We start from the raw sequence: 25,952 nt of genomic DNA on the forward strand, positions 1-25,952 counted from the left end.
GGTTTCCAACATGTCAATCTCAGCTCATGAAACCAAATGCTGGCACCTTTTTAGTGATTAGCCATTAACACTGTACTAATTTGACTTGAAAGTCATTCCTTAATGAAAATGGCACTACTCTTAGTTTAATGAATGTCTCTTTAAAAAAAATAACTGACAGGGCATTGTGCAGAGTAGACCATTGGGTACACAACATTGAGAGCAAGACTCAATCAAAAGGTCTATGTTGTGACAGCTCAATATCAACAAGCGGAACAGCACAGCCATTGATCAGAATTTAGAACCAACACACTACACAAAAGCCACTGAAACAGTAAACGTCAAGGCAAATTTGTGTCAATTATTTAGCTTTGAATGCAATGCAGGCTATGGCAAGTAGGTCTGTAGAGTCAATGCCTGTGTGTTGGACTAGCTAGAGTGAGGACAGAGAGGATGTCCCTCTACCCTCTAGTCTCATGTCGCCACACATCCAAGTCTTGTTCACTTGGCTATTGAAATGAATGTGAAAAAGTCCTAAATCTTACTTACAGTAGGAGCTACAACCCACTGGACTGAACTGGTCATTTAAACACATTGTACCCTTCTCATCAGAGAATTCAATCAAGTCAGTATGTGTTTATTAAAAGTGCGAGCATTATATGGCAGCTAATTTGAGTACAGTAAATGTATGAAGATGATGGACTGAATGTAAACTGAACTGTTGAAAAAACAAAGGAACAATAACAAATGAGTAAAGTGAAATTCTTTGATATAAAATCCTGCATTCTCTTTTAGGTAACCAAAAGTATGTTCTAAATGACCTTATAAACTGGGTGGTTCAAGCCCTGAATGCTGATTGGCTGACAGCTGTGGTATATCAGACAGTATATCATGTGTATGACAAAAAGTGTATTTTTACTACTCTAATTACCTTGGTAAGCAATAAGGCACCTCGGGGGTTTGTGGTATACTGTATGGCCAATATACCACGGCTAAGGGCTGTATCCAGGCACTCCGTGTTGCGTCGTGCGTAAGAACAGCCCATAGCCGCGGTATATTGGCCATATACCACACCACCTTGTGCCTTATTGCTTAATTATGATGAGTGAGAGAGAAGAAATGATGAGGTGAGACAATGAGATGTATATTTACATTCTTTAATTCAAGTTCTCTCTGTACAGATACAAAGGCTTGAAAAAATGAAGTATTAACTAGTACTAAGAGGAATGGCTATGTATGTAAGTCTATCTCCAGGGTATTACACTTCTCAACTGGAAAAGCGATCAGGACAGATCTGGACCGAGGTGAAAGTCTGTATTTAACAATAGAATTGCCACATTGAAATATATACAAACATACAACGATAGAAATTAAATAGCCGCTAATGCTCCTTCAACAGTGCAGAGATATAGAGACGTATCTTCAGATTTCTAAAAGCCACCAGAAAATAAACATTTGATACTGTTCTAAAGGCAGCATAGAGAAGAAGTCCCTGTGCTGAATTTGTTAAAATCAGAAAGCCTTATTCTGTTACAAGCCTGTGGTGGGAGCACAACCACAAACTTACAGTTGTGAAACACAACCATGCTGAGAAAAAAAAGAAGAAAGAACAGATCTAGCTAAATGCTGGGTCTACTGTATACTAGCCCAATGGATGGAGTATTCTCACATTGATTATCCAGATGTGGTATTAGGTGAATGCTTCTAGGGCTACATTTATATATAAAAAGAATATTAAGATACAACAAAGCCATACAAATGTAATGCTGAAGGACTAAATTCATTAAGGTCATAAAGATGTGTCTCTGCAGTACAGGACCTATAACATAATGATTACCACCATACACGATTTTGCAATAGACTCTTCACGCTATAAAACACCTGCCGCCAACATGCAAGGGGACCTGTCACATCATCATGCAGAAATCATCCATGGATTCTGTCAAAGTGGAAAGACAATGAAGATAGAAAACACCATGCACATAAATGCAGAGATATAAAAAGCAGACACACATTTTAAAAGGATGAGTAAAACCCTGTCCAAGCTCTGTCCCGCTTCCAAAATATATGAGCCAGGATTATTCTGGGCACCATACCTCTCTTTCTCAATGTTCTCCTCCTTTCCTTTCCTCTACCCTCTCATCTCATCCCCCGCTCTCACCCAATCCGTTCAAATGACCTCCTCTGTTGACATCGAGTCCCTCCTCCCCACCCTGGATTCATAACCTGCCTGCCCCTCCTGGTGGCAGGTTGCTGGAACAACTCTGTATTTCTGGCCAGACAAGGGAGTTCTCTGGTCTTCAGAGGTAAATGGGAAAGTCATTGGTTGGCCTCGCGTGGCCTGGGTGTGCAGGGATCAGACCCGGCTGGTTGGATGGCAGCGGTAGGTGCAGTTGGAGAGGTGGTCGCGCTCCGCCCCCCCATCAGCACTCTGGGAGCAGCCCCCCTCACATGGAGACTCTGGAACACAGAGAGAGAGAGAGAGAGAGAGAGAGCGAGAGAGAGGATCACCACACATAGATCTGAAAACTCTTCTACACTATAAATCTGCCTCTTATTAGCCTTTTTCAGCCTGGACTAGGCAAGGATTACATATCAAAGTGTTACTGAGTGAGACAGTGTTTTGAGACGTGCGTAATCCTGAGCCTAATACACTGTGAAAGGGACTGGTTATTTTCTGGAAACATACTGTACCTAGCAACAAGACCCACTGGGGATGAATGAACAAAACAGAACAGCAAAATTAAGTATTTTTCACAATATCAAGTCGTGTCTCCACAGATTTTAATAAGTTTTGCTACACTTGAATAGTCCTAACTTGTGTGGTGTGGCGGTGCTTTGACCCACTGACCAGTGGTGTCCTCTGTTTCTGTGGCCTCAGACAGCAGCAGGTGGGCTCTGAGAGGGCTGGGCAGGGTGGTCTGACTGGTGGCCTCCTGACTGGTGCCCAGCTGCAGACGCCTCATATGACGCACCACCGCCGTGGCATTAAACGCTTGCTGCGGGGCAGAACATTTCAATTAAGATCAGAATTTTGAAAAGTGATACATGATAAACGCCATAACAACTTTATTGACTTAATAATAGTCCGCTGAATACTGCAGGATCTTTAGTATTCTACTAATATACTAAACACAGCACACCAGCAAAAATGTATTTGCATTTTGACGAGGACCAAAAAAAGTAACTCACCCTCCACTTGCTCTTGGCAAAGTTCTTCCTGATCTGAGCACTGACAGACTCATGGATGTTCTTATCTAGAGCGGTGTCACCAGCGATCCTGAGGGACAGAGAAAGACATGAGGGGACAACTTCTGCTGGTTGTCACAAGAACAGGTGAACACTTGGCAAAAGTACACATTTAGTCAATTATTCTCGACATAATAAAGTCGCGTTGTGTGTGTTTGTGTGTGTGTGTGTATTGTGACGGAGAAGATGGTGTTCACTACCAGGGGTGCTGCAGAGCCTGGTCACATGTGTAGCGTATCCTGGGGTCCTTCTCCATCAAGTGGACTATGAAGTCTTTGGCTGAAAACACAGAATGAAAAGTCATATATTTAACTCAAAGGCAATGTCTTTTTTAAAACATACATTAGATATATCTAATGATGCTACTTACACAGAATAAAAAGGTAGCTGATGCAGAAAAAGACTCCTAGGCTACTACAGTAAAAGGAGCTTCACTGCAGCAGAAACACTGTCCAGACTGACTTGACAGTAAAATACATAAACTGGCCATGTGCCTTTGGCCTGACTTCAGAAACTCCCCACAGGACTATGTACTGTACCATGACCCTCAGAGCTCTATGTAATGGTGATCTCACAGGGCCTCAGTGATTGTTCTATGGCCAGTGAGTGTATTATGGTTAATCCCGTCACACACACACTGACAGCTTGGCAGGAACACTCAAACCATAACAAACCCCAGACCAAGGTAAGTAATTTACAATAATATGAAACTGCTGACAAACAGAACTAATAATGACAACATAGGTCTACTGGACCTGAGTCAGAGATATCGTCCCAGTAAGGAGAGTCAAACTCATATTCAGCCTTCAGAATCTGCTCAAAAAGCTTGGCGTCGTTCTCGTCATAGAACGGAGGGTATCCACACAAACTGCGTCAGAATAAGAGCACAAAGGCATCATGTGAAAGTTAGGGAATGAGTTGATTGTTGAAAATAATGAAGTGGAAACTAGGGTAACACAGTAAGACTGGTAGGAGAAAGACTAAAGTGAAAGAGCCAGTCCAACCCCATAACTCACAGGATGTAGGCGATGACACCGATTGACCAACAGTCCACCGCCTTGCTGTAGGGTTTCTGGGCCAACACTTCAGGGGCTGCCAACGATAAGAGAGCAGTGTTTTCATCCGCATCATTACACATCTAGCCTGACATGATCACTGGGTGTGCGCTTGCTCTCAAAACAGAGGGCTCTTTTCAATCTGTATTGCTGAAGCAATTGTAGCGCTATAAATGTAAAGGTAATTTCCTATTGAACTGTTTACAGTGAGTGCAGTCTCCGCTAACGCGGGAACAATGCCTTTTAATTTAAACCATGCTAAAATGCTGGATTTCCGCAATACGGATAGAAAAGAGCCCTAAATCATAGAAATCATGCTCTTGAAACATAGACAGACACACACAAAGGCATGTACTGATCAGTACCAGTCCTCCTTACCCACGTATCCTGGTGTTCCGCAGGCTGTGGACATGACACTTCCAGATCCCTCGATCTTCGACAGGCCAAAGTCACTGATCATGATCTTAGAGTCCTCTTCCATACTGTAGTACAGAAGGTTCTCCGGCTGGAAAAGAAGACAGAGCATTCAATCAACTTTATTGTTCACTAACATTTTATAAACAGACACACACAAACTGGGGAAATAATTTGTTATTCAAACTAATGATCAATCAGTTTACACGCTGCTGAACTGCCTGTAAACAAATTATCTCATTAGAGGAGTAAAGATAATTAATCTAATTTAAAAGGCACTAAAGAATGATTGGGACAAAGGCATCATGTGCCTAGGCAACAAACATGTTCCATACCATAAGGTCACCCTTAAACCTCTAGTAATAGAGTGGCTATCATACATCCAGTATTGTGACTATTCAGTCATTGGACAGAAAGAAGTAGGTAAATGACTCCAGTGTTAAACACTGAAATCTCCTCTTTCACTGTCATACACACCACCTGACCCTTGACCCCTAATCCAGGCTCACCTTCAGGTCGCGGTGTACGATGCCCATGTCATGGAGGTATTTGACAGCGTCCAGGATCTGCTGGATGAGCTTGCTGGCATCTTTCTCTGTGTAAAAGCCCTTCTCCACTATCCTGTCAAACAGCTCACCACCAGACACCCTGGACAGAGAGGAGGAAGGCGTCTGACGTACACCTGCTAAGTATGTCCATTTAACTTCCTGCTATATGCCTATATCACCACTAGGTGGAGGCATTGCTTCTTCCTAGATGAACCCACCACTGCTCTCTGTGTATCAGCTCTAACAACAAGCTAAAGCCATGTCATGCTGCCTCACAGAGAGAGAGAGAGAGAGAGAGAGAGAGAGAGAGAGAGAGAGAGAGAGAGAGAGAGAGAGAGAGAGGGACAGAGAAAAAGAGTGAGAGAAAGAGGAGGGAAGGAAGGGGGGAAAGAGAGGGATAAAGGGGATTTTTATTTGTGCGAACCCCCAACTGTTCTTTGGTTAAATCTGAATGCCCTTACAGCAGTGTTGCTAATGTGAACACAACCCCCCTTCATCTCACTACCCACTGTTTTCAACAGTAAAAGCAATCTCTATCTCTCTCACATACCACTCCTTCTCTTCTCTGTGTGTTCATGTGTGTGTGTGTGTGTGTGTGTGTGTGTGTGTGTGTGTGTGTGTGTGTGTGTGTGTGTGTGTGTGTGTGTGTGTGTGTGTGTGTGTGGGTGTGTGTGTGTGGTGGGTGTGTGGGTGGGGGCAGTCTGTGACTTGACTTCTGTTGGGATCAGTCAACAGAAAGGCCCCTGAGCTCAGAGAGTAATTATTGGAGAGCGGGTGGGAGACAGCGCAGGCAGGGAGTCTAATACACACACGCAAACACACATACATTGCAGAGGAATAATCTTGAAAGTTTGCAAACTGAAGGCTGCCTCTTCACAAGGCAGAGAGTGACTTGGTTGAGCGACAGAAAGGGGTAACATGGGTAGAAGGAGAACAGAGAGAGAGAGAAAAGATAGAGGCAGGTCATAAAGCCAGCAGGATGATCACTCACAGCTGCATAACCAGGTAGAGGTGAGATTTACTCTCAAAGATATCCTCCAGGGAGACAATGTTGGCATGTTTTAACCTAGAGAGAGAGAGATAGAGAGAGAGAAAGAGAGAAAAAGAGAGTCAAAGTCACAAACATTGTACATTACCATTAGAAACGCAGAACTGTCTGACAACGTATGATCGTTAAACATAGCATTCTGTGATTTTCTCTGAGATCATTCTCATTAATTCTGTATCTAAATAAACATCATAGGGAGCACTCAATCTTAATCTCGGTTAAATATAATCTTGGTTAACCCAGAGCTAAAGTCTCATGTAATTGGTCAGATGGTTGATTAAGTTCTGGGTCCATGTTAAGAGAAGGAAAGAAGAGCTCTACCCTCTCTCTGCAAGTTATGACAAATCTGTAGGCCAAATGTCCCCTCACCTTCGAAAATTCGAAAGATGCTAACACCTGCGAAATCATGATTTGTCCAAAGCACCGGAACTAATGCTGCCCGTTATCTCACATCTTCCATTGTATCATGACAGCTCTACGGTACCATTTCTGGTTACACAGTCCGTTGACGAGAGATTACAATATGTATGATATTTATGCTGCAGTAGTTTATGTGTCGGGGGGCTAGGGTCAGTTTGTTATATCTGGAGTACCTCTCCTGTCCTATTCGGTGTCCTGTGTGTCCTGTGTGCGTTCTCTAATTCTCTCCTTCTCTCTTTCTTTCTCTCTCTCGGAGGACCTGAGCCCTAGGACCATGCCCCAGGACTACCTGACATGATGACTCCTTGCTGTCCCCAGTCCACCTGGCCGTGCTGCTGCTCCAGTTTCAACTGTTCTGCCTTATTATTATTCGACCATGCTGGTCATTTATGAACATTTAAACATCTTGGCCATGTTCTGTTAAAATCTCCACCCGGCACATCCAGAAGAGGACTGGCCACCCCACATATGCTCTCTCTAATTCTCTCTTTCTTTCTCTCTCTCGGAGGACCTGAGCCCTAGGACCATGCCCCAGGACTACCTGACATGATGACTCCTTGCTGTCCCCAGTCCATCTGACCGTGCTGCTGCTCCAGTTTCAACTGTTCTGCCTTATTATTATACGAACATGCTGGTCATTTATGAACATTTGAACATCTTGGCCATGTTCTGTTATAATCTCCTCCCTGCCCAGCCAGAAGAGGACTGGCCACCCCACATAGCCTGGTTCCTCTCTAGGTTTCTTCCTAGGTTTTGGCCTTTCTAGGGAGTTTTTCCTAGCCACCGTGCTTCTACACCTGCATTGCTTGCTGTTTGGGGTTTTAGGCTGGGTTTCTGTACAGCACTTTGAGATATCAGCTGATGTACGAAGGGCTATATAAATAAATTTGATTTGATTTGATTTATGATACTAATTATCACTAATATTAGTTTAAGCTGGAGCTAGAGTTGTGTTGCCAGTGTTGACTGTGTGGTGGCAGGCGTCTCTCTAATTGGTTGAGCAGTGTATTCTGACGCCCCCCTGAGAGTCATTGGCGTGGAGACAGAACAGAACACTGAGCAGGTGAGTCACGGCTCTGGAGGTGGCTTTCTTCCATCATCCCCATGCTGCCCACCTACAACACTTCACCTTACACTCAAAGACTGAGAAAGACTGTTTACATACACGCACACCCCAGACACGCACACACACATACACACTCACTACTCACTCACTCACTCACTCACTCAGACACTCCTTACAATCTTCTTTACTGTCATTTTACAATCTTTGGTTTGAGCTCAGCTTGAGTGTAGGAGCCATGAATTGGGGTAGAAAGCTATCAATGCTCCAACACAAGGCCAAATCCTCCTATGACTACAACAGAGTAGCTCCTCTATCAATAGGTGTCTCTCTCTCTACACCAAAGTATCATGGCACAGCGCAGGTAGAATACATTACTTTCCCCTTAAGCTACTGATAGTCCATCCATCTGTGTCACTACATTTTGAGATGGCAGGCACCCCAGTGATGACAGACACTTGTCACACTGGCACGGCTCGGAGAGAGGCCAAAACAAAAATGGAACCGCACTGCAGTATCAATTTTGTATCACGTGTGTTCCTATGCCCTGTCTGAAACATTGCTGCCTGGGGAAAATCACAACACATTATCATTGGCAGGAATCCAACTGAGACAAGAGGGAGATTATAAAAGCCTTTCAATTTCATTATGGTCTCTGTAAAGTGTTTCATTGAGTTGAGAGAGTGAGCAGGGGTAATGAATTGCTCCATGCAGGGGCTGACTAATGGTTTTGTGCAGGACTCTGGGGGGGATACATGCAGTACAGTACAGTAGGCTAAACTATAGTAGAGTAAGGGAAGTTAGCGGCACAGCCCCTTCAACAGCTATAAAGGGTTATCCGTATCTCTCTCTCTCTCTCTCTCTCTCTCTCAGTAAGAAGTAAGAAACTGTCCCTCTTATTTGTATAAACTTGATTAACACTTTGCCATGTGATGTTACAGATCTATGCGGGACCATGAAGAGGTTTGTAGGGGCTTGGGGTTGATTACAGACTGTTAACAGATGACTATCCACAACCCTTCCCACTGATACCAACTACCCACTATATTCTACACTGTTTTTTACTTCGTGCTCTCTGATGCAACTCTGGGTGACTCAGCAGCTTTGTCTTGATTCATTGCCTTTACTACCCAAAATCCTCGCTCCAGCCAAAAGCTATGCCACGCCCACAGACTTTAGTTTCTTCTCCGCTATGAGTCTGGATCTGAGTACCTCCCCAACGATTTCTAGAACGCAAACACATTCTAACCATTCTGATTGGTCCCAGAAACTGATGGATGGGCCAGAGCCAGAACACAAAGCGGCATTTTGAAAATTGGTCAATGGCTTTGATACTCTGATTGGTTAGAGATGATCCGATCGCTGATGACTTTGTTTTGTATAACACTCCTAATTTTGACGTCACCACAAACGACTTCAACGATGGCAGCCTCGGACTGAAGTATGTAGCGAACATAAAGCAGAGGAAGAATTCATTTTGAGTTGTCAGACAAGTTGTTTCATGGGTGCAGTAGTGATGTCCTCGAACAGATGTTTTACACCGTCATTAAGAGGCAGCCATCTTGCCTTGAGTAATTGGGTAAACAGACAGACAGAGTTCAGAATCTCACTTCAGGTTTCTCTGACAGTTCATGACCTCATGGGAATACACTAATGGGAAGAGTAGGAGGCTACTAGAAGAATGAGGTGATCTGCAATGAAAATGTTACAATTCTGGCTTAATTTGGCTTTTAGGAGTTTAAGGTCTCTCTCTGTATCTCTCTCTCTCTTTCTGTCTATCTCTTTCTATCTCTCCCTCACAATCTCTCTCTCATCCCTACATTCTCAGCTCAAGAAATATCCTGTATATTCACTAGGCCTCTGTGTCTCATGTAACCCAGGTAACAAGAGCACTATAAATAGCTTAAGCCCCTCTAGTTTCATAGTTTCCGGCTTAGTCCGTAATTCCGCAGTTTTAAAGGGAGGTATTTTAACCAGACTGTCATTACTGCAACTGTAGTCACTATCTGTCTCAGAGTTAAATCACTTGCTCCCCTAACATCAATAAGCAACAAGGGCGTGTAAATGTGTGTGTGTTCATCACTCACTTGTGCAGGACAGCGATCTCATTTTCTATGCTGTTCTCTTTGCCTTCCAGTGCTTTCTTAGGGATGCATTTGATGGCCACCAGTTTCTGTGTCCTCTTCTCTTCCGCTAGGACCACCTCAGAGAAAGCCCCCCTGAAACACAAAGACAGGTCAGCCAAAAACATCACAAACCGCCAATCACATCTTATTCACATCATTTTCTCAGCAACCATTTTAATTAGTAATCCAGGCCATCCCTCCAAGAGAAAACAGAGGAAAAGTCCTTGTCCTTGTAAAAGGTTATGAACCAGAAAGAAGCCAGCTCTACAGTTGGAGTCCATTGTCCAATTTCTCCTCTAAATGAATACTGAGGAAACTAGACATTTGCCTGGGAGGATATTGGTTGGCATTACTATGTACAGGTATATTATCAGTGCTCCAGTACCCATTCTGAAGTCAGTGGCGCAAGATCTGGAAAACCTCGCAATCTTGTCTCAACAAGCAGGGGTTACAAAACGTTTTTTTTTTTGCAATTTTACCCAAATAAAACAATTTTCTAGTCTCACTAGATAAAATATACTTTATTTCTGGCCAGATTCTAAAGCCACAGTTGGCCATGACCCAGGAGGCTTTTGCCATGATGCTGATGCATCATCTGGGAAACACCATAGGTCAACTCATGAGAGATAGACACAATGAAGAATGACAGGGAGAGTGGCAGAGTGAAAGAGAAAGAGAAAGAGAGAAAGTGAGAGAGAGAAAGTGAGAGAGAGAGAAAGTGAGAAAGGGAGAAAGTGAGAGAGAGAGAAAGTGAGAGAGAGAGAGTGAGGATGTTCCCCAATGATGGAAAAAGTTTGGGAACCACTGATCTAACAACTGTGGAAACGGAACCCAGCTGCAACCCAAGGGGACTGGCCACAGCCCACCACTTAGGAAGCACTGTTCTAAACGGATCATTATGATTCTGGGCCCAAATCTAGCCCTGCATCAGGGGGTGGGAGGTTACCAGTTCAAATTCCTCTCTAGAATCTGGGGCAGTTGCCATTCTGAACTATGAAGCCACCAGGAGGGACCAGACTAGAAATGACAGAGAGGGCAAAAAAAAAGACCAGTGATGATGACGATAATGGATGATGATAATGATAATGATGATCTCATAAGCTTGCCAGACTGTTTCAGGATTAGCCAGCTCTATTGACAGTACCACACCCTCTCATGTGTCAATGTGTTCTGTTTACTCAGAAGATACGTAATTACAGACAGTAAACATGATCTAGTCTAAACAGTACATTTAGATGTATGACTGATAACGATGCCTTAGAGAAAAACATCTAGAAAGATTGAATCATCTATAAGTATTTCATAACCAAACAACATCGATCGCTCTGATTAAAGCAGAAAATCCTGAGGGATGTTAAGAAAACAAGTCTATGCAGTATGATGACTAATTCATAAGAACAGAGCAAGTGGTTTTGGTTCAGTGACGTGCTGTGGGCCTTGGCTGAGATGGAGCAGAGCAGAGTTGTGGGTGTGTTCACTGAGCTGATCCTAACAGGATGTTCTTATCATCACCAAGAGAAACAAGTCCGGGAAGACGCCTGGCCCTGATGCTATTCAACATGAAACTGTCTCAGCATACTACTAATACCAGCAGACAGAGCCTCCTCTGAGATACACTCACATAGACACTATCCAAACACACACCTATCACAACAGTTCACAGCTGTGCTCTTCTATACAGACTACAGTACTAGTCAAACAGTCAACTAAACTAACATTTAGTCAACAGTATTTCAGTCAGTCAACAGTTAAAACAGCCAAATGTTCACATAGTCAAGCGTCCTAGCAGAAATGTATTTTAACAGCCAACTGTCCCTTCACAGTCAGTCTCTAAAATCAACATTTTGCTTCTGAGCTTCTAAAGACAGTCTGTCACTATGCTGACAGTCTAGTGTCCCAACGGAGCCTTAAGATCATCACTGTTTGAAACAAACACTTTTACATAAGAATAGCCAGGCAGGGTCCCTAGGGGAGGGAGTAAAAAGTACACTCAAAGCCAATTTTATTGAAGCTTTAGTCCCAGTGAAAAAGTATTGTCCTCTAACACTGTCACTCCCTGATCTGTTTCACATGTTCCTGTGATTATCTCCACCCCCTCCAGGTGTCGCTTATTTTCCCCAGTGTATTTATCCCTGTGTTTCCTGTCTCTCTGTGCCAGTTTGTCTTGTATGTTAGTCAAGTCAACCAGCATATTTTTCCCGTACTCCTTTTGCTATTCTCTTTTTGTTAGTCTTCCAAGTCTTGACTCCAGCCGGACTCTGGACTACTTTCCTGCCTGCCTGCACTGACCTTGATTCTGCCTGCCCTTTGGTACCTTCCGGACTCTTAATTGGTTTCGTCCCTTTTGCTTGTCCACAACCATTCTCTTGCCTTTCCATATTGGATTAATAAATATTAATATATTGTAAGACTCCAACCATCTGCCTCCTGTGTCTGCATCTGGGTCTCGCCTTGTGTCGTGATAGTACGAACTGGCCATGACAGACCGAGCAGACTTGGACCATCACCGCCACGCTGTCTCCCTGCAGGGAGCCACCATTGGGAGACATCAGGAGTTGCTACAGGGCCTTTTGGAAGGGCTCAGTTCCTTGACGGAATGCCACGACCATGGGTTAAAGGCTATTATGGAGAAAATCAGGGAGTTAGCTCAGAGATTGTCAGCCACCTCTGGAAAAACCCAGTAATTTTTTGCCTATTTGTGGTGAGTTGGTACAGCCTATCCCGTCTCCCCGTGAACCCCGCTTACCTCCTCCAGAGCGATATTCAGGGAATCCTGGTACCTGCCAGGGTTTTATTTCTAAGTGCTCGCTTATTTTTTAGCCACAGCCATCTTAGTTTTCTTCAGACCGATCAAAGATAGCGTATATAATTACGTTAATGTCAGGAAGGGCGCTCTCCTGGGCTACGGCAGTTTGGGAACACCAATCTGCCATTTGCCATCATTTGGAGGAATTTATGGCAGAAGTGAGAAAGGTTTTTGAGTCTCCGGTATCTGGGAGAAAGGTGGCCAGCAAACTGCTTGTATATTACGTCAAAACTCCCGTAGTGTGTCAGACGATGCGGCGGACTTTCGCACGTTGGCCCCCTGAGATATGCCTGGAATCCGGAGTCTCTTTTCGATACTTTTCTGCACAGATTATCTGAGGAGGTTAAGGATGAGCTAGCTGCTCGGGAACTGCCGGTGGACCTCGACTCCCTTATCGCCTTAACCATTATAATTGATGGACGCCTAAGGGAACGCAAGAGTGAGAGGAGTTCTGGTCTCGGGCACACTCGTGCTCCCGATATGGCGCATTCACCTCCAATGGAATCCGGAAGTTTCCAAAGGCAGCTCTTCCGAGAGGAGTTGAAGCCACCTGAGCTCTCTCTCGTCAATCTACGACGGGTGAGTTGGATACTCCTGAGTCTAATCAGTTGGGAAGGACTAGGCTATCAGTTTGGGAGCGCTCACAGAGGATGAATAATAACTGTTGTCTGTACTGTGGAGGGGCAGGACATTTTATAGCTACCTGCCCTATTAGGAAATCCTTGTCTCTAGTGGGTACCAGTTCTACAGTGAGTCAGACTGGGAGTTCTCTAATTCCCATCACCCGCACACCCTTTTTTTGTGCTTGTGCTGTGGGGAGACCAATCTAAGTCTCTCAGAGTGCTCATTGATTCTGGGGCTGATGAAAGTTTGATGGATGCCACTATTGCTTCGGAGCTTGGTATTCCCTCTCAGCCTCTCTCTGTCCCCATGGATGCTAGGGCACTGGACGGCTGCTCTATAGGGGCATTCACCCGTAGTACTCTTCCCATTCAATTATGGGTTTCTTGTAACCACAGTGAGACCATACATCTCCCCATGTTCCGGTTGTTTTGGGATTTTCCTGTCTCCAAAAGCACAATCCTGTGATTGACTGGACCACAAGCTCCATCCTGGGTTGGAGCCCATTTTGCCATTCCCGCTGCCTTCCCCTAGTCGTCTTCATCAGGAGGTTAGCAAGACTGTGGATGTCTCTGTTATCCCCACGGAATACCATGACCTCCTGGAAGTGTTTAGCAAGGCACGTGCTACTTCCCTTCCCCCGCACCATCCTTATGATTGTGCCATTGATCTTCTCCCAGGTACTACACCACCTCGGGGTCGGTTGTATTCTCTGTCCAGACCAGAGACCATTACTATGGAGAAGTACATAGAGGAGACTCTGGCCACTGGGGCCGTCCGTCCGTCTGCATCTCCTGCCGCCGCAGGGTTTTTCTTTGTGGAGAAGAAGGACAAGACCCTGCGCTAGTGTATTGACTACCGGAGACTTAACGATATCACTGTCAAAAACCCCCTACCTTTTCTCTGCTCTGCGTTTGAACCTATCCAGGGGGCTACCATGTTTTCCAAGTTGGACCTTTGGAATGCCTACCACCTGGTTTGGATCCGCGAGGTGGACATTATGAGTACCAGGTCATGCCATTTGAACTCACCAACGCCCCTACTGTCTTCCAGGCTTTGGTCAGTGATGTGCTTCGAGACATGCTGAACTGGTTTGTGTTTGTCTACCTGGACGGCATTCTGTTTTTTTCCCCGATCTGTCCAAGAACATGTACTCCATGTCAGACAGGTCCTTCAGGGTCTCCTGGAGAACCAATTGTTTGTGAAAGCCGAGAAGTGAGTTCCACTGCTCTTCTACCACCTTTCTGGGATATGTCATTGCTGAGGGCAATATTCAGATGGATAATGGAAAGGTAGATGGATCCTGGAAAGGTGAAAGCAGTGGTGGATTGGCCTCAACGAACGTCCAGGGTGCAGCTGCAACAGTTTCTTGGTTTTGCAAACATCTACCGCCATTTCATTTGGGATTACAGCAGTTAGCCGGTGGTAACTTGTGGAATAGACACCGGCTGGAATGCGGTTTTAACCAATCAGCATTCGGGACTAGACCCACCCAGTGTATAATGAGTCATAATTCATTTAAATGTTTATTTTTTTCTTGTTTTGTCTTACCATGTTAAATTATCTAACATCATTGGCAGATAATTAGATAATTTTGCATATTGTAAACTAAAAAAGCCTTTATACATGCAATTTATCTTATTTCAAGATAGTTTTCAGGATATTGTATATTAATAAGATGATTAAGGTAAAATATCTTAAATTAAGAAATTACTTAAGCCTATGCTAGGTTAAAATAAGCATACATATCTGCCAATGACATTAGAAAATGTAGCTTCGTAAGAAAAACTGGAAAAACATACATTTTAAGGAAATGATCACTTAATATAAGATATTCAGGCATGCTTAGATTTCACTTTTTGCAGTGTAGAGCTAGCACCCCTTCACTACTGTAGGTATGCAGAACATACACACCAGCTCTAATGCACACAGTATACTATATACAGCCATGGTACAGTGTGTGTATAAGTAAACGCTTCACAGCCATTATGCAAACAACTGTATCTGTATTCATGTCCATGCCTATACGCTACATGCAAACTATAGCCTACTATTTGTAAAGGCTATAATCTATATGCAAACTACAGGTTCAGAACTAAGAGAGTTGCATAGTATCTTTCCAAGTCATCACACAGTCATCATGTCATACAATACCTTATTACCAACCAATAGAAAGGTTATTATGTACCAATAAAACAGTCACTGAATCAAGCAAACAATACAAAGAAGCAAAATACACTAAAACAGGACGTACTGGACAGAATGTGCACAGAGCATTGTCTTTATCAAAACGGGGGAAGTTGAAACACTTCTCCTATCTGTTCTTCTGACACATTAACACTGACAAGCAAAGGGTATTTGATTTACATGGAACAAAACTAACATTATAATAATTAAGCCATTTAATCTCTACGCTGGCAGCAGAGTAGTGTTAGAGAACATTTTCCCTGTCTGCTAATAGAGCTTAAAATAAAGACTTGGTGTTGCTTAGCTTCCGTCGCTAACAGCAACCCCCCTGTGAGTGTGGTTTGGTCTCTCTCCCTTCTCTCCCTCTATGATTTTAATGACTTTGCTGTGCATCAAAGGAATTCAAAGCTTAACACACTCTCTTACACACACGCACATAGAAAAAGAGTACACGGATACAAAACAAACACACACACACAGGCAAACACCCATCCACACACACACTAACGAGTGTGGTCTTGGGGCAGAAATAAAGGTCAAATGAAATAGTACCAGGCTAAGATAAGAGCAGTCTCTGCTTGTGTTTAAGATTCTGGGAAGCAGACACAGAGCTCCCCATTAGTAAGGGGAACTGCGATAGGAATTCACCATCTTGGGCATTTGCTCTTATTTCCTTCCTGCTGAACATGGGCCTGGTGTTGTCTGCACCATTCACCAACTGAGCCATCTGTACAACTAAGACTCTTGGCCAAGCAGGTTGGAAACAAGAATATATGAGCCAAATGAAGCAAGGCAAAGGAAAGGTCAGCCAGGCCCACAGAGAGCCATCTGGTTCAGAGGTACCACACAGGGAGAGGACTACTCAGGACCTCCATGTCCAAGACAACACCACCTGGCTGACCACACCCTCTCCACCATGCCATTCGTAGCAATCGTTTCTTACAACAACAAAAAATCACCACGTTATGTTTCATAATTCAGCAGCCAGGAGCTTGTGTCCTCAGCTCTACTTTGAGAAAATGAGATATGAAAAAATGACAGCCGTGACTACAATAGGATAAGAGAGCCTTGATAGAGCTGTGTTTATCAGTATGAGTGACAGCCTGTTACATATAGCGAGCATGACAGTTCTCTGTGTGCTACTAATCCCCCTCAGGGTTAGCTCTCAGCTAGCCTGGGGCGCCAGTCTGTTCCTGCATAAGCCAGTGACGACAGACCAGAAACCCACTGTCTGGCACCAATGCTATAGCCCTACTGAGGTGGACATGCCAAACCTCCCTCAGCACCTCTCATAACATGTACACCTGCCTGACAGAAACAATGGTCCTGATTAGCTCATTAAAGAGACCGCACTCATTCCCCTGCTTTCTCTCCTTCCTCCGCTCTTCTCCTCATCCCTCAATCCTATTCTCCACCCCTCTGCCAGACTGATCAAAGTGGCTTCTTCTCTTCCCCTTCTCTTCCCCTGGGATACTGACCGGGAGGTCCGTGGGGAGACACACAATTGGGCTAGCGTCGTCCGGGTTAGGGAGGGCTTGGCCGGTAGGGATGTCCTTGTCTCTCCTGTGGCGGGCCGGGCGCAGTGCGCGCTAACCAAGGTTGCCAGGAGCACGGTGTTTCCTCCGACACATTGGTGCGCGGCTGGCTTCCGGGTTGGATGCGCGCTGTGTTAAGAAGCAGTGCGGCTTGGTTGGGTTGTGTATCGGAGGGCGCATGACTTTCAACCTTCGTCTCTCCCGAGCCCGTACGGGAGTTGTAGCGATGAGACAAGATAGTAGCTACTAAAAACAAAATTGGATACCACGAAATTGGGGACAAAAAATGGGTAAATTTTAAACAAAAAAAAACAAAAAAAAAGAAGAAAAAAAATACTGTCATACTTTTAGTTATTACTGGAGATATCTTGTAATCCACACATGAAGGAGATAGGCACAGCTAGGAAGACTTGTTGGCTTAAGAATAGACCTCTCAAAGATATAAGATACTCAGAGACATGGACCATGCACGACAACAGGTAAGATTTCCAAACTCACAGTTCAATCTCTGTACTTATTGATTACAGTTGTAGGCGCACTCTAGCTCAGACAGAGCAGGAATATCTTCACCAGCCTGACAAGCCAACTTGAGTGTACACCATACAAAACTTTAACAAAGCGGATATTACGCAATACATCCTTACATAGTTTTGGCTAACAGGAAACAGTTACCAGTAATTACAGTAACGCAAACTGTAGTAACCCTCGTTACAATATGTTTTAGTTTCCGTTATGTATTACTTCTTACATTGTTACCCCAGGAAATCTTACGTTTTATTACATACAGCCAGGAGGAACTATTGGATATAAGAGCAATGTCAACTCACCAACATTACGACCAGAAATACGACTTTCCCGAAGCGGTTCCTCTGTTTGGTCCACCACCCAGGACAATGGATCAGATCCAAGCCGGCGACCCAAAACAACGGCGCCGCAGAAGGGGCAAACGGAGAGGTCTTCTGGTCAGGCTCCGTAGACGGGCACATCGCGCACCGCTCCAGAGTACACTACTCGCCAATGTCCAGTCTCTTGACAACAAGGTAGACAAATCCGAGCAAGAATTTCCTTCCAGAGAGACATCAGAGATTGTAACGTTCTTTGTTTCACGGAAACATGGCTCACTTGGGATACGTTATCAGAGTCGGTAGAGCCACCTGGTTTCTTCACGAATTGCGCCGACAGAAACAAACATGTCTCTGGTAAGAAGAAGGGCAGGGGTGTATGCCTTATGACATGGTGTGATCATAACAACATACAGGAACTCAAATCCTTTTGTTCCTTACAATCCTTACAATCAAATGCTGACCGCATTATCTACCAAGAGAATTCTCTTCGATTATAATCACAGTCGTGTATATCCCCCCAAGGAGACACATCAATGGCCCAGAAAGAACTTCATTGGACTCTATGTAAACTAGAAACCACATATCCTGCGGCTGCATTTATTGTAACTGGGGATTTTAACAAGGCTCCCTAAATTTGATCAGTATATCGAATGCGCGACCCGGGCTGGCAAAACCCTGGATAACTGTTATTCTAACTTCCGCGACTCATACAAAGCCCTCCCCCGCCCTCCTTTTGGAAAATCTGTCCACGCCTCCATTTTGTTGCTCCCAGCCTAAAGACAGAAACTAAAACAGGAAACGCCCGTGCTCAGGTCTGTTCAATGCTGGTCCGACCAATCGGATTCCACGCTTCAAGATTGCTTCGATCACGTGGACTAGGATATGTTCCGCATAGCGTCGGACAATAACATTGATGAATACGCTGATTCGGTGAGCGAGTTTATTAGCAAGTGCATCGGTGATGTTGTACCCACAGCGACTATTAAAACCTTCCCCAACCAGAAAAAGATTGATGACTGGATTCGCGCAAACTACAAAAGCGTGAACCACAGCTTTTAATCAGGGCAAGGCGACCGGAAACATGACCGAATTCAAACAGTGTAGCTATTCCCTCCGCAAGGCAATCGAACAAGCTAAGCGTCAGTATAGAGACAAAGTAGAGCCGCATTCAATGGCTCAGACACGAGAGGTATGTGGCAGGGTCTACAGTCAATCACGGACTACAAAAAGAAAACCAGCCCCGTCGTGGACCACGATGTCTTGCTCCCAGACAAACTAAACAACTTCTTTGCTCGCTTTGAGGACAATACTGTGCCACCGACACAGCCCGCTACCAAAACCTGCGGGCTCTCCTTCACTCCAGCCAATGTGAGTAAAATATTTAAACGTGTTAACTCTCACAAGGCTGCCGGCCCAGACGGCATCACCAGCCGCATCCTCCGAGCATGCGCAGACCAGCTGGCTGGTGTGTTTACAGACATATTCAATCAATACTTATCCCAGTCTGCTGTTCCCACATGCTTCAAGAGGGCCACCATTGCTCCTGTTCCCAAGAAAGCTAAGGTAACTGAGCTAAACGACTATTGCCTCGTAGCACTCACTTCCGTCATCATGAATTGCTTTGAGAGACTAGTCAAGGACCATATCACCTCCACCCTACCTGACACCCTAGACCCACTCCAATTTGCTTACCGGCCCAATCACACTGCCCTAACCCATCTGGACAAGAGGAATGCCTATGTAAGAATGCTGTTCATCGACTACAGCTCAGCATTTAACCCCAACTCCAAACTCGTCATTAAGCTCGAGACCCTGGGTCTCAACCCCGCCCTGTGCAACTGGGTCCTGGACTTCCTGACGGGCAGCCCCCACGTAGTGAGGGTAGGAAACAACATCTCCACCCCGCTGATCCTCAATATTGGGGACCCACAAGGGTGCGTTCTCACTGGTGCCCTCTCCTGTATTCCCTGTTCACCCATGACTGCCTATGCCATGCACGCCTCCAACTCAATCACCAAGTTTGCAGACGACACTACAGTGGTAGGCTTGATTACCAACAACAACGAGATGGCTTACAGGGAGGAGGTGAGGGCCCTCGGAGTGTGGTGTCAGGAAAATAACCTCACACTCAATGTCAACAAAACAAAGGCGATTATTGTGGACTTCAGGAAACAGCAGCCCCCTACCCACATGGATAGGGAGCAGCCCCCTATCCACATCGACGGGACAGTAGTGGAGAAGGTGGAAGGTTTTAAGTTCCTCGGCGTACACATCATGGATAAACTGAAATGGTCCACCCACACAGACAGTGTGGTGAAGAAGGCGCAGCAAACTTTTACAGACTCACAAACTTTTACAGATGCACAATCAAGAGCATCCTGTCGGGCTGTATCACCGCCTGGTACGGCAATTGCTCCGCCCACAACCGTAAGGCTCTCCAGAAGGTAGTGAGGTCTGCACAACGCATCACCGGGGGCACACTACCTGCCCTCCAGGACACCTACAGAACCCGATGTCACAGCAAGGCCAAAAAGATCATCAAGGACAATAACCACCCGAACCACTGCTTGTTCACCCCTCTATCATCCAGAAGGTGAGGTCAATACAGGTGAATCAAAGCTGGGACAGAGAGACTGAAAAACAGCTTCTATCTCAAGGTCATCAGAATGTTAAACAGCCATCACTAATATTGAGTACAGGACATACTGACTCATCTCTAGACACTTTTATAACTAAAAATTGGATGTAATAAATGTATCACTAGTCACTTTAAACAATGCCACTTTATATAATGTTTACATACCCTGCATTACTCATCTCATATGTATATACTGTACTCTATACCATCTACTGCATCTTGCCTGTGCCGTTCGGCCATCGCTCATCCATATATTTTTATGTACATATTCTTATTCATTCCTTTACACTTGTGTGTATAAGGTAGTTGTTGTGAAATTGTTAGATTACTTATTAGATATTACTGCATGGTCGGAACAAGAAGCACAAGCATTTCACTACTCTCGCATTAATAAATCCTCTTGAAGCTAGGGGGCACTATTTTTATTTCTAGAAAAATAACGTTCCCAAAGTTAACGGCCTATTTCTCAGGACCAGATGCTAGAATATGCATATAATTGACAGCTTAGGATAGAAAACACTCTAAAGTTTCCAAAACTGTAAAAATATTGTCTGTGAGTACAACAGAACTGATATTGCAGGCGAAAGCCTGAGAAAAATCCAATCAGGAAGTGACTCTTATTTTGAAAGCTCTGTGTTCCTATGCATCCCTATGGACCATTGAAAGGGATATCAACCAGATTTGCTACAGCAACCAATGTGATAATAGCTGGGGTTATACATCACTGGGGCCAAGCTTCCTGCCATCCAGGACCTCTATATCAGGTGGTGTCAGAGAAAGGGCAACAACAACAAAAAGACTCCAGCTACCCTAGTCTTAGACTGTTCTCTCTGCTACTGCATGGCAAGCGGTACTGGAGTGCCAAGTCTAGGTCCAAGAGGCACTTAACAGCTTCTACCCCCAAGCCATAAGAATACAGAACATCTCATTAAATGGCTACCCAGACTATTTCCATTGCCCAGCCCCAACACTCTCTTTTACGCTGCTGCTATTCTCTGTTATTATCTATGCATAAGTCACTCTACCCACATGTACAGTTGAAGTCAGAAGTTTACATACACTTAGGTTGGAGATATTAAAACTCATTTTTCAACCGCGCCACAAATTTCTTGTTAGCAACTAGAGTTTATGCAAGTCGGTTAGGACATCTACTTTGTGCATGACACAAGTCATTTTTCTAAAAATATTTTACAGACAGATTATTTTACTTGTAATTCACTGTATCACAATTCCAGTGGGTCAGAAGTTTACATACACTCAGTTATCTGTGCCTTTAAACAGGTTGGAAAATTCCAAAAAATGATGGCATGGCTATAGAAGCTGAATTTGAGTCAATTGGAGGTGTAATTGTACCTGTGGATGTATTTCAAGGCCTACCTTCAAACTCAGTGCCTCTTTGCTTGACATCATGGGAAAATCAAAAGAAATCAGCCAAGACAAAATAAAAATAATTGTAGACCTCCACAAGTCTGGTTCATCCATGGAAGCAATTTCCAAACACCTGAAGGTACCACGATCATCTGTACAACCAATAGTACGCAAGTATAAACACCATGGGACCATGCAGCTGCCATACCGCTCAGGAAGGAGACACGTTCTGTCTCCTAGAGATTAACATACTTTGGTGCGAAAGGTGCTAATCAAAACGAGTCCTATATCCACATAACCTGAAAGGCAGCTCAGCCAGGAAGAAGCCACTGCTCCAAAACCACCATAAAAAAGCCAGAATACAATTTGCAACTGCACTTTGGGACAAAGATGGTACTTTTTGGAGAAATGTTCTCTGGTCTGATGAAACAAAAATAGAACTGTTTGGCCATAATGACCATCATTATGTTTGGAGGGAAAATGGGGAGGCTTGCAAGCCGAAGAACACCATCCCAACCGTGAAGCACGGGGGTGGCAGCATCATGTAGTGGGGGTCTGCAGGAGGGACTGGTGCACTTCACAAAATTGATGGAATCATGAGGCGGGACAATTTGGTGGATATATTGAAGCAACATCTTAAGACATCAGTCAGGAAGTTAAAGCTTGGTCGCAAATGGGTCTTCTATATGGACAACATAGAAGCATACTTCCAAAGTTGTGGCAAAATGGCTTAAGGACAACAAAGTCAAGGTATTGGAGTGGCCACCACAAAGTCTTGACCTCAATCCTATAGAAAATTTGTAGGCAGAACTGAAAAAGCCTGTGCGAGCAAGGAGGCCTACAAAAATGACTCAGTTACACCAGTTCTGTCAGGATGAATGGGCCAAAATTCACCCAAATTATTGTGAGAAGCTTGTGGAAGGCTACCCGAAATTGACCCAAGTTAAACAATTTAAAGGCAATGCTACCAAATACTAATTAAGTGTATGTAAACTTCTGACCCACTGGGAATGTGATGAAAGAAAGAAAAGCATAAATAAATCATTCTCTCTACTATTAATCTGACATTTCACATTCTTAAAATGAAGTGGTGATCCTAACTGGCCTAAAACAGGGAATTTTTACTAGGATTAAATGTCAGGAATTTTGAAAAATTTCAAAAACTTCAACTGTATGTATTCTTTGCTATGAAACCCTAAATTGTGTCTGGTGTGAACAATTACCTTCAGAAGTCACATAATTTGTTAAATAAATTCCACCTGTGTGCAATCTAAGTGTCACAATCTGTCACATGATCTCAGTATATATACACCTGTTCTGAAAGGCCCCAGAATCCACGACACCACTAAGCAAGGGGCACCACCAAGCAATCGCCACCATGAATACCAAGGAGCTCTCCAAACAGGTCACGGACAAAGTTGTGGAGAAGTACAGATCAGGGTTGGGTTATAAAAATTATCAGAAACTTTGAACATCCCACAGAGCACCATTAAATCCATTATAAAAAAACTGAAAGAATATGGCACCACAACAAACCTGCCAAGAGAGTGCCGCCCACCAAAACTCACAGACCAGGCAAGGAGGGCATTAATCAGAGCGGCAACAAAGAGACCAAAGATAACCCTGAAGGAGCTGCAAAGCTCCACAGCGGAGATTGGAGTATCTGTCCATACAACCCCTTTAAGCCGTCCATTCCACAGAGCTGGGCTTTACCACAGAGTGGCCAGAAAAAAAGCCATTGCTTATTTTTTTCTTTAAACAAACAAGTTTGGTGTTCGCCAAAAGGGATGTGGGAGACTCCCCAAACATATGGAAGAAGGTACTCTGGTCAGATGAGACTAAAATTGAGCTTTTCGGCCACCAAGGAAAATGCTATGTCTGACGTAAACACAACACCTCCCATCACCCCGAGAGCACCATCCCCACAGTGAAGCATGGTGGTGGCAGCATCATGCTGTGGGGATGTTTTTCATCGGCAGGGACTGGGAAACTGGTAAGGATTGAAGGACTGATGGATGGCGCTAAATACAGGGAAATTCTTGAGGGAAACCTGTTTCAGTCTTCCAGAGATTTGAGACTGGGACGGAGGTCCACCTTCCAGCAGGACAATGACCCTAAGCATACTGCTAAAGCAACCCACGAGTGGTTTAAGGGGAAGCATTTAGATGTCTTGGAAGGGCCAAGTCAAAGCCCAGACCTCAATCCAATTGAGAATCTGTGGCATGACTTAAAGATTGCTGTACACCAGTGGAACCCATCCAATTGAAGGAGCTGGAGCATTTTTGCCTTGAAGAATGGGCTAGATGTACCAAGCTTATAGAGACACACCCCAAGAGACTTGCAGCTGTAATTGCTGCAAAAGGTGTCTCTAAAAAGGTGTTGACTTTGTTGGGTGAACAGTTATGCACACTCAAGTTTTCAGTATTTTGGTCTTATTTCTTGTTTGTTTCACAATAAAAAATATTTTGCATCTGCAAAGTGGTCGGCATGTTGTGTAAATCAAATGATACAAACCCCCCAAAAACCTATTTTAATTCCAGGTTATAAGGCAACAAAATAGGAAAAATGACAAGTGTGGTGAATACTTTCGATAGCCACTGTACATCCTGGTACAGACTCTGGGGGAATTGTTAGCATGGAGTTAGGGGACCAGTCTCAGAGAAACAAGTTAAAAAGCTCAAAATAATTGAATTCCCCAGCTGTAGTATTTAAACAATACGTTAAAATGACATTAAAGCCTAATACTTAAAAATAAATGAGACAGAAGGACATTGAGCTAGCTGAGACAAAAATTGATATTTCCATTCCTCATTTCATATGGTGAGGCTCTGGTGAGGCTAAATTGGTACTGGTTGCCTCTCACAGGACAGATGACCTGACCTCTTTATTTAACCTAAAAATGACCCAATGCTTGCATGCAATGCTGTCATTAGTGATTCTCTGAAGACACAAGCCACAACAACAGGGCCCATACAGTCACTGCAGTGTGCATGTGCAGGTCTCTCCCAGTGTTAATTTCATCAACAAAAATAATGGCTAAAGCATTCGTCAAACACCTATTTTTCAGTGGAAAGACGAGACTTTAATTGATGAGACAATAGCTGACTAAATAGACGCAGAAAAAACTGTAACTAAACAAAAATGATTTTAATTTCAGTTGAATAAAACAAGACTACATTTTCTCTGTGGCTAAAATTGGACTATTAAGTGCTGGACAAGAGTTTTCAGAGAGATTGAGAGCTTTCAGTGATAAGTCAAATTAATATAAGCAGCACAAATGTGCAGAACAGTTCTGTTTCAGCAGTGGGATGGACGAGCCACACCCGCCACACAGCCTGCATCAGCTGGTGAGCTGTGGGGTAGCAAGAGATGAGTGTAGGCAGACATGCTCCGCTCTGGCTCCGCCTCAGATTATACACATCGCCAGAGAGCTTTCTTGCTTCCCCGTAGCTAACCAGTCACCATCAGCCTTCTAGTTAGCTACACTTTGCTTGGTTAAGAAACAGAAGCTGCTTTACTAAATGTAAAACAATAGCAGCATTGAGTTTAATAGTAAAACAACAGTCTAGCTACGTTTTCTCTCAACAATGATTAGTCCCTATTCTACTTCTGGACATCAATGTGGCTGCGCTGTCTGTGGAAACGTTGAAAACAATGGCAATGACGCGACTGAGTGACGGAGGTGCAACCCATACTACTTTTCCAATAATTTGTGGCACCATCTGGTGATTGAGTGACTGTCTCTCTCTCGCTCTCTCTTGCTCTCTCTCTCTCTCTGCACACACAAGCACAGACCCCTTCCCTTTTTCCACATTTTGTTACAGGAAATTATTTGGAAAGGAACACACCTGTCTACATAAGGTCCCACAATTGACCATGCATGTCAGAGCAAAAACCAAGCCATGAGGTTGAGGGAATTGTCCGTAGAGCTCCAAGACAGGACTGTGACGAGGCACAGATCTGGGGAAGGATACCAAAACATTTCTGCAGCATTGAAAGCCCACAGGAACACCGTGGCCTCTATCATTCTTAAATGGAAGAGGTTTGGAA

At 44.1% G+C, this 25,952-nt stretch overlaps 1 protein-coding gene across 1 annotated transcript in view; it reads right to left on the minus strand.

The window, feature by feature from the left end:
- Nucleotides 1-1,122: 1,122 nt before the first annotated feature.
- Nucleotides 1,123-25,952, minus strand: part of camk1b (calcium/calmodulin-dependent protein kinase Ib) — an 87,082-nt gene continuing 62,252 nt past the window's right edge. Inside the window, exons 3-12 of the mRNA XM_024427039.2 lie at nucleotides 9,864-9,995; nucleotides 6,237-6,311; nucleotides 5,207-5,345; nucleotides 4,662-4,788; nucleotides 4,245-4,320; nucleotides 3,984-4,096; nucleotides 3,429-3,507; nucleotides 3,172-3,259; nucleotides 2,831-2,978; nucleotides 1,123-2,439 (exon numbers count right to left, since the gene is read on the minus strand). Coding sequence (XP_024282807.1) covers nucleotides 2,336-2,439; nucleotides 2,831-2,978; nucleotides 3,172-3,259; nucleotides 3,429-3,507; nucleotides 3,984-4,096; nucleotides 4,245-4,320; nucleotides 4,662-4,788; nucleotides 5,207-5,345; nucleotides 6,237-6,311; nucleotides 9,864-9,995 — 1,081 coding nt within the window. The 3' untranslated portion in view covers nucleotides 1,123-2,335. The remainder of the gene's footprint in view (nucleotides 2,440-2,830; nucleotides 2,979-3,171; nucleotides 3,260-3,428; nucleotides 3,508-3,983; nucleotides 4,097-4,244; nucleotides 4,321-4,661; nucleotides 4,789-5,206; nucleotides 5,346-6,236; nucleotides 6,312-9,863; nucleotides 9,996-25,952) is intronic.

This window comes from Oncorhynchus tshawytscha, linkage group LG07 (genome assembly GCF_018296145.1).
Source record: "Oncorhynchus tshawytscha isolate Ot180627B linkage group LG07, Otsh_v2.0, whole genome shotgun sequence".
Taxonomy (NCBI): domain Eukaryota; kingdom Metazoa; phylum Chordata; class Actinopteri; order Salmoniformes; family Salmonidae; genus Oncorhynchus; species Oncorhynchus tshawytscha.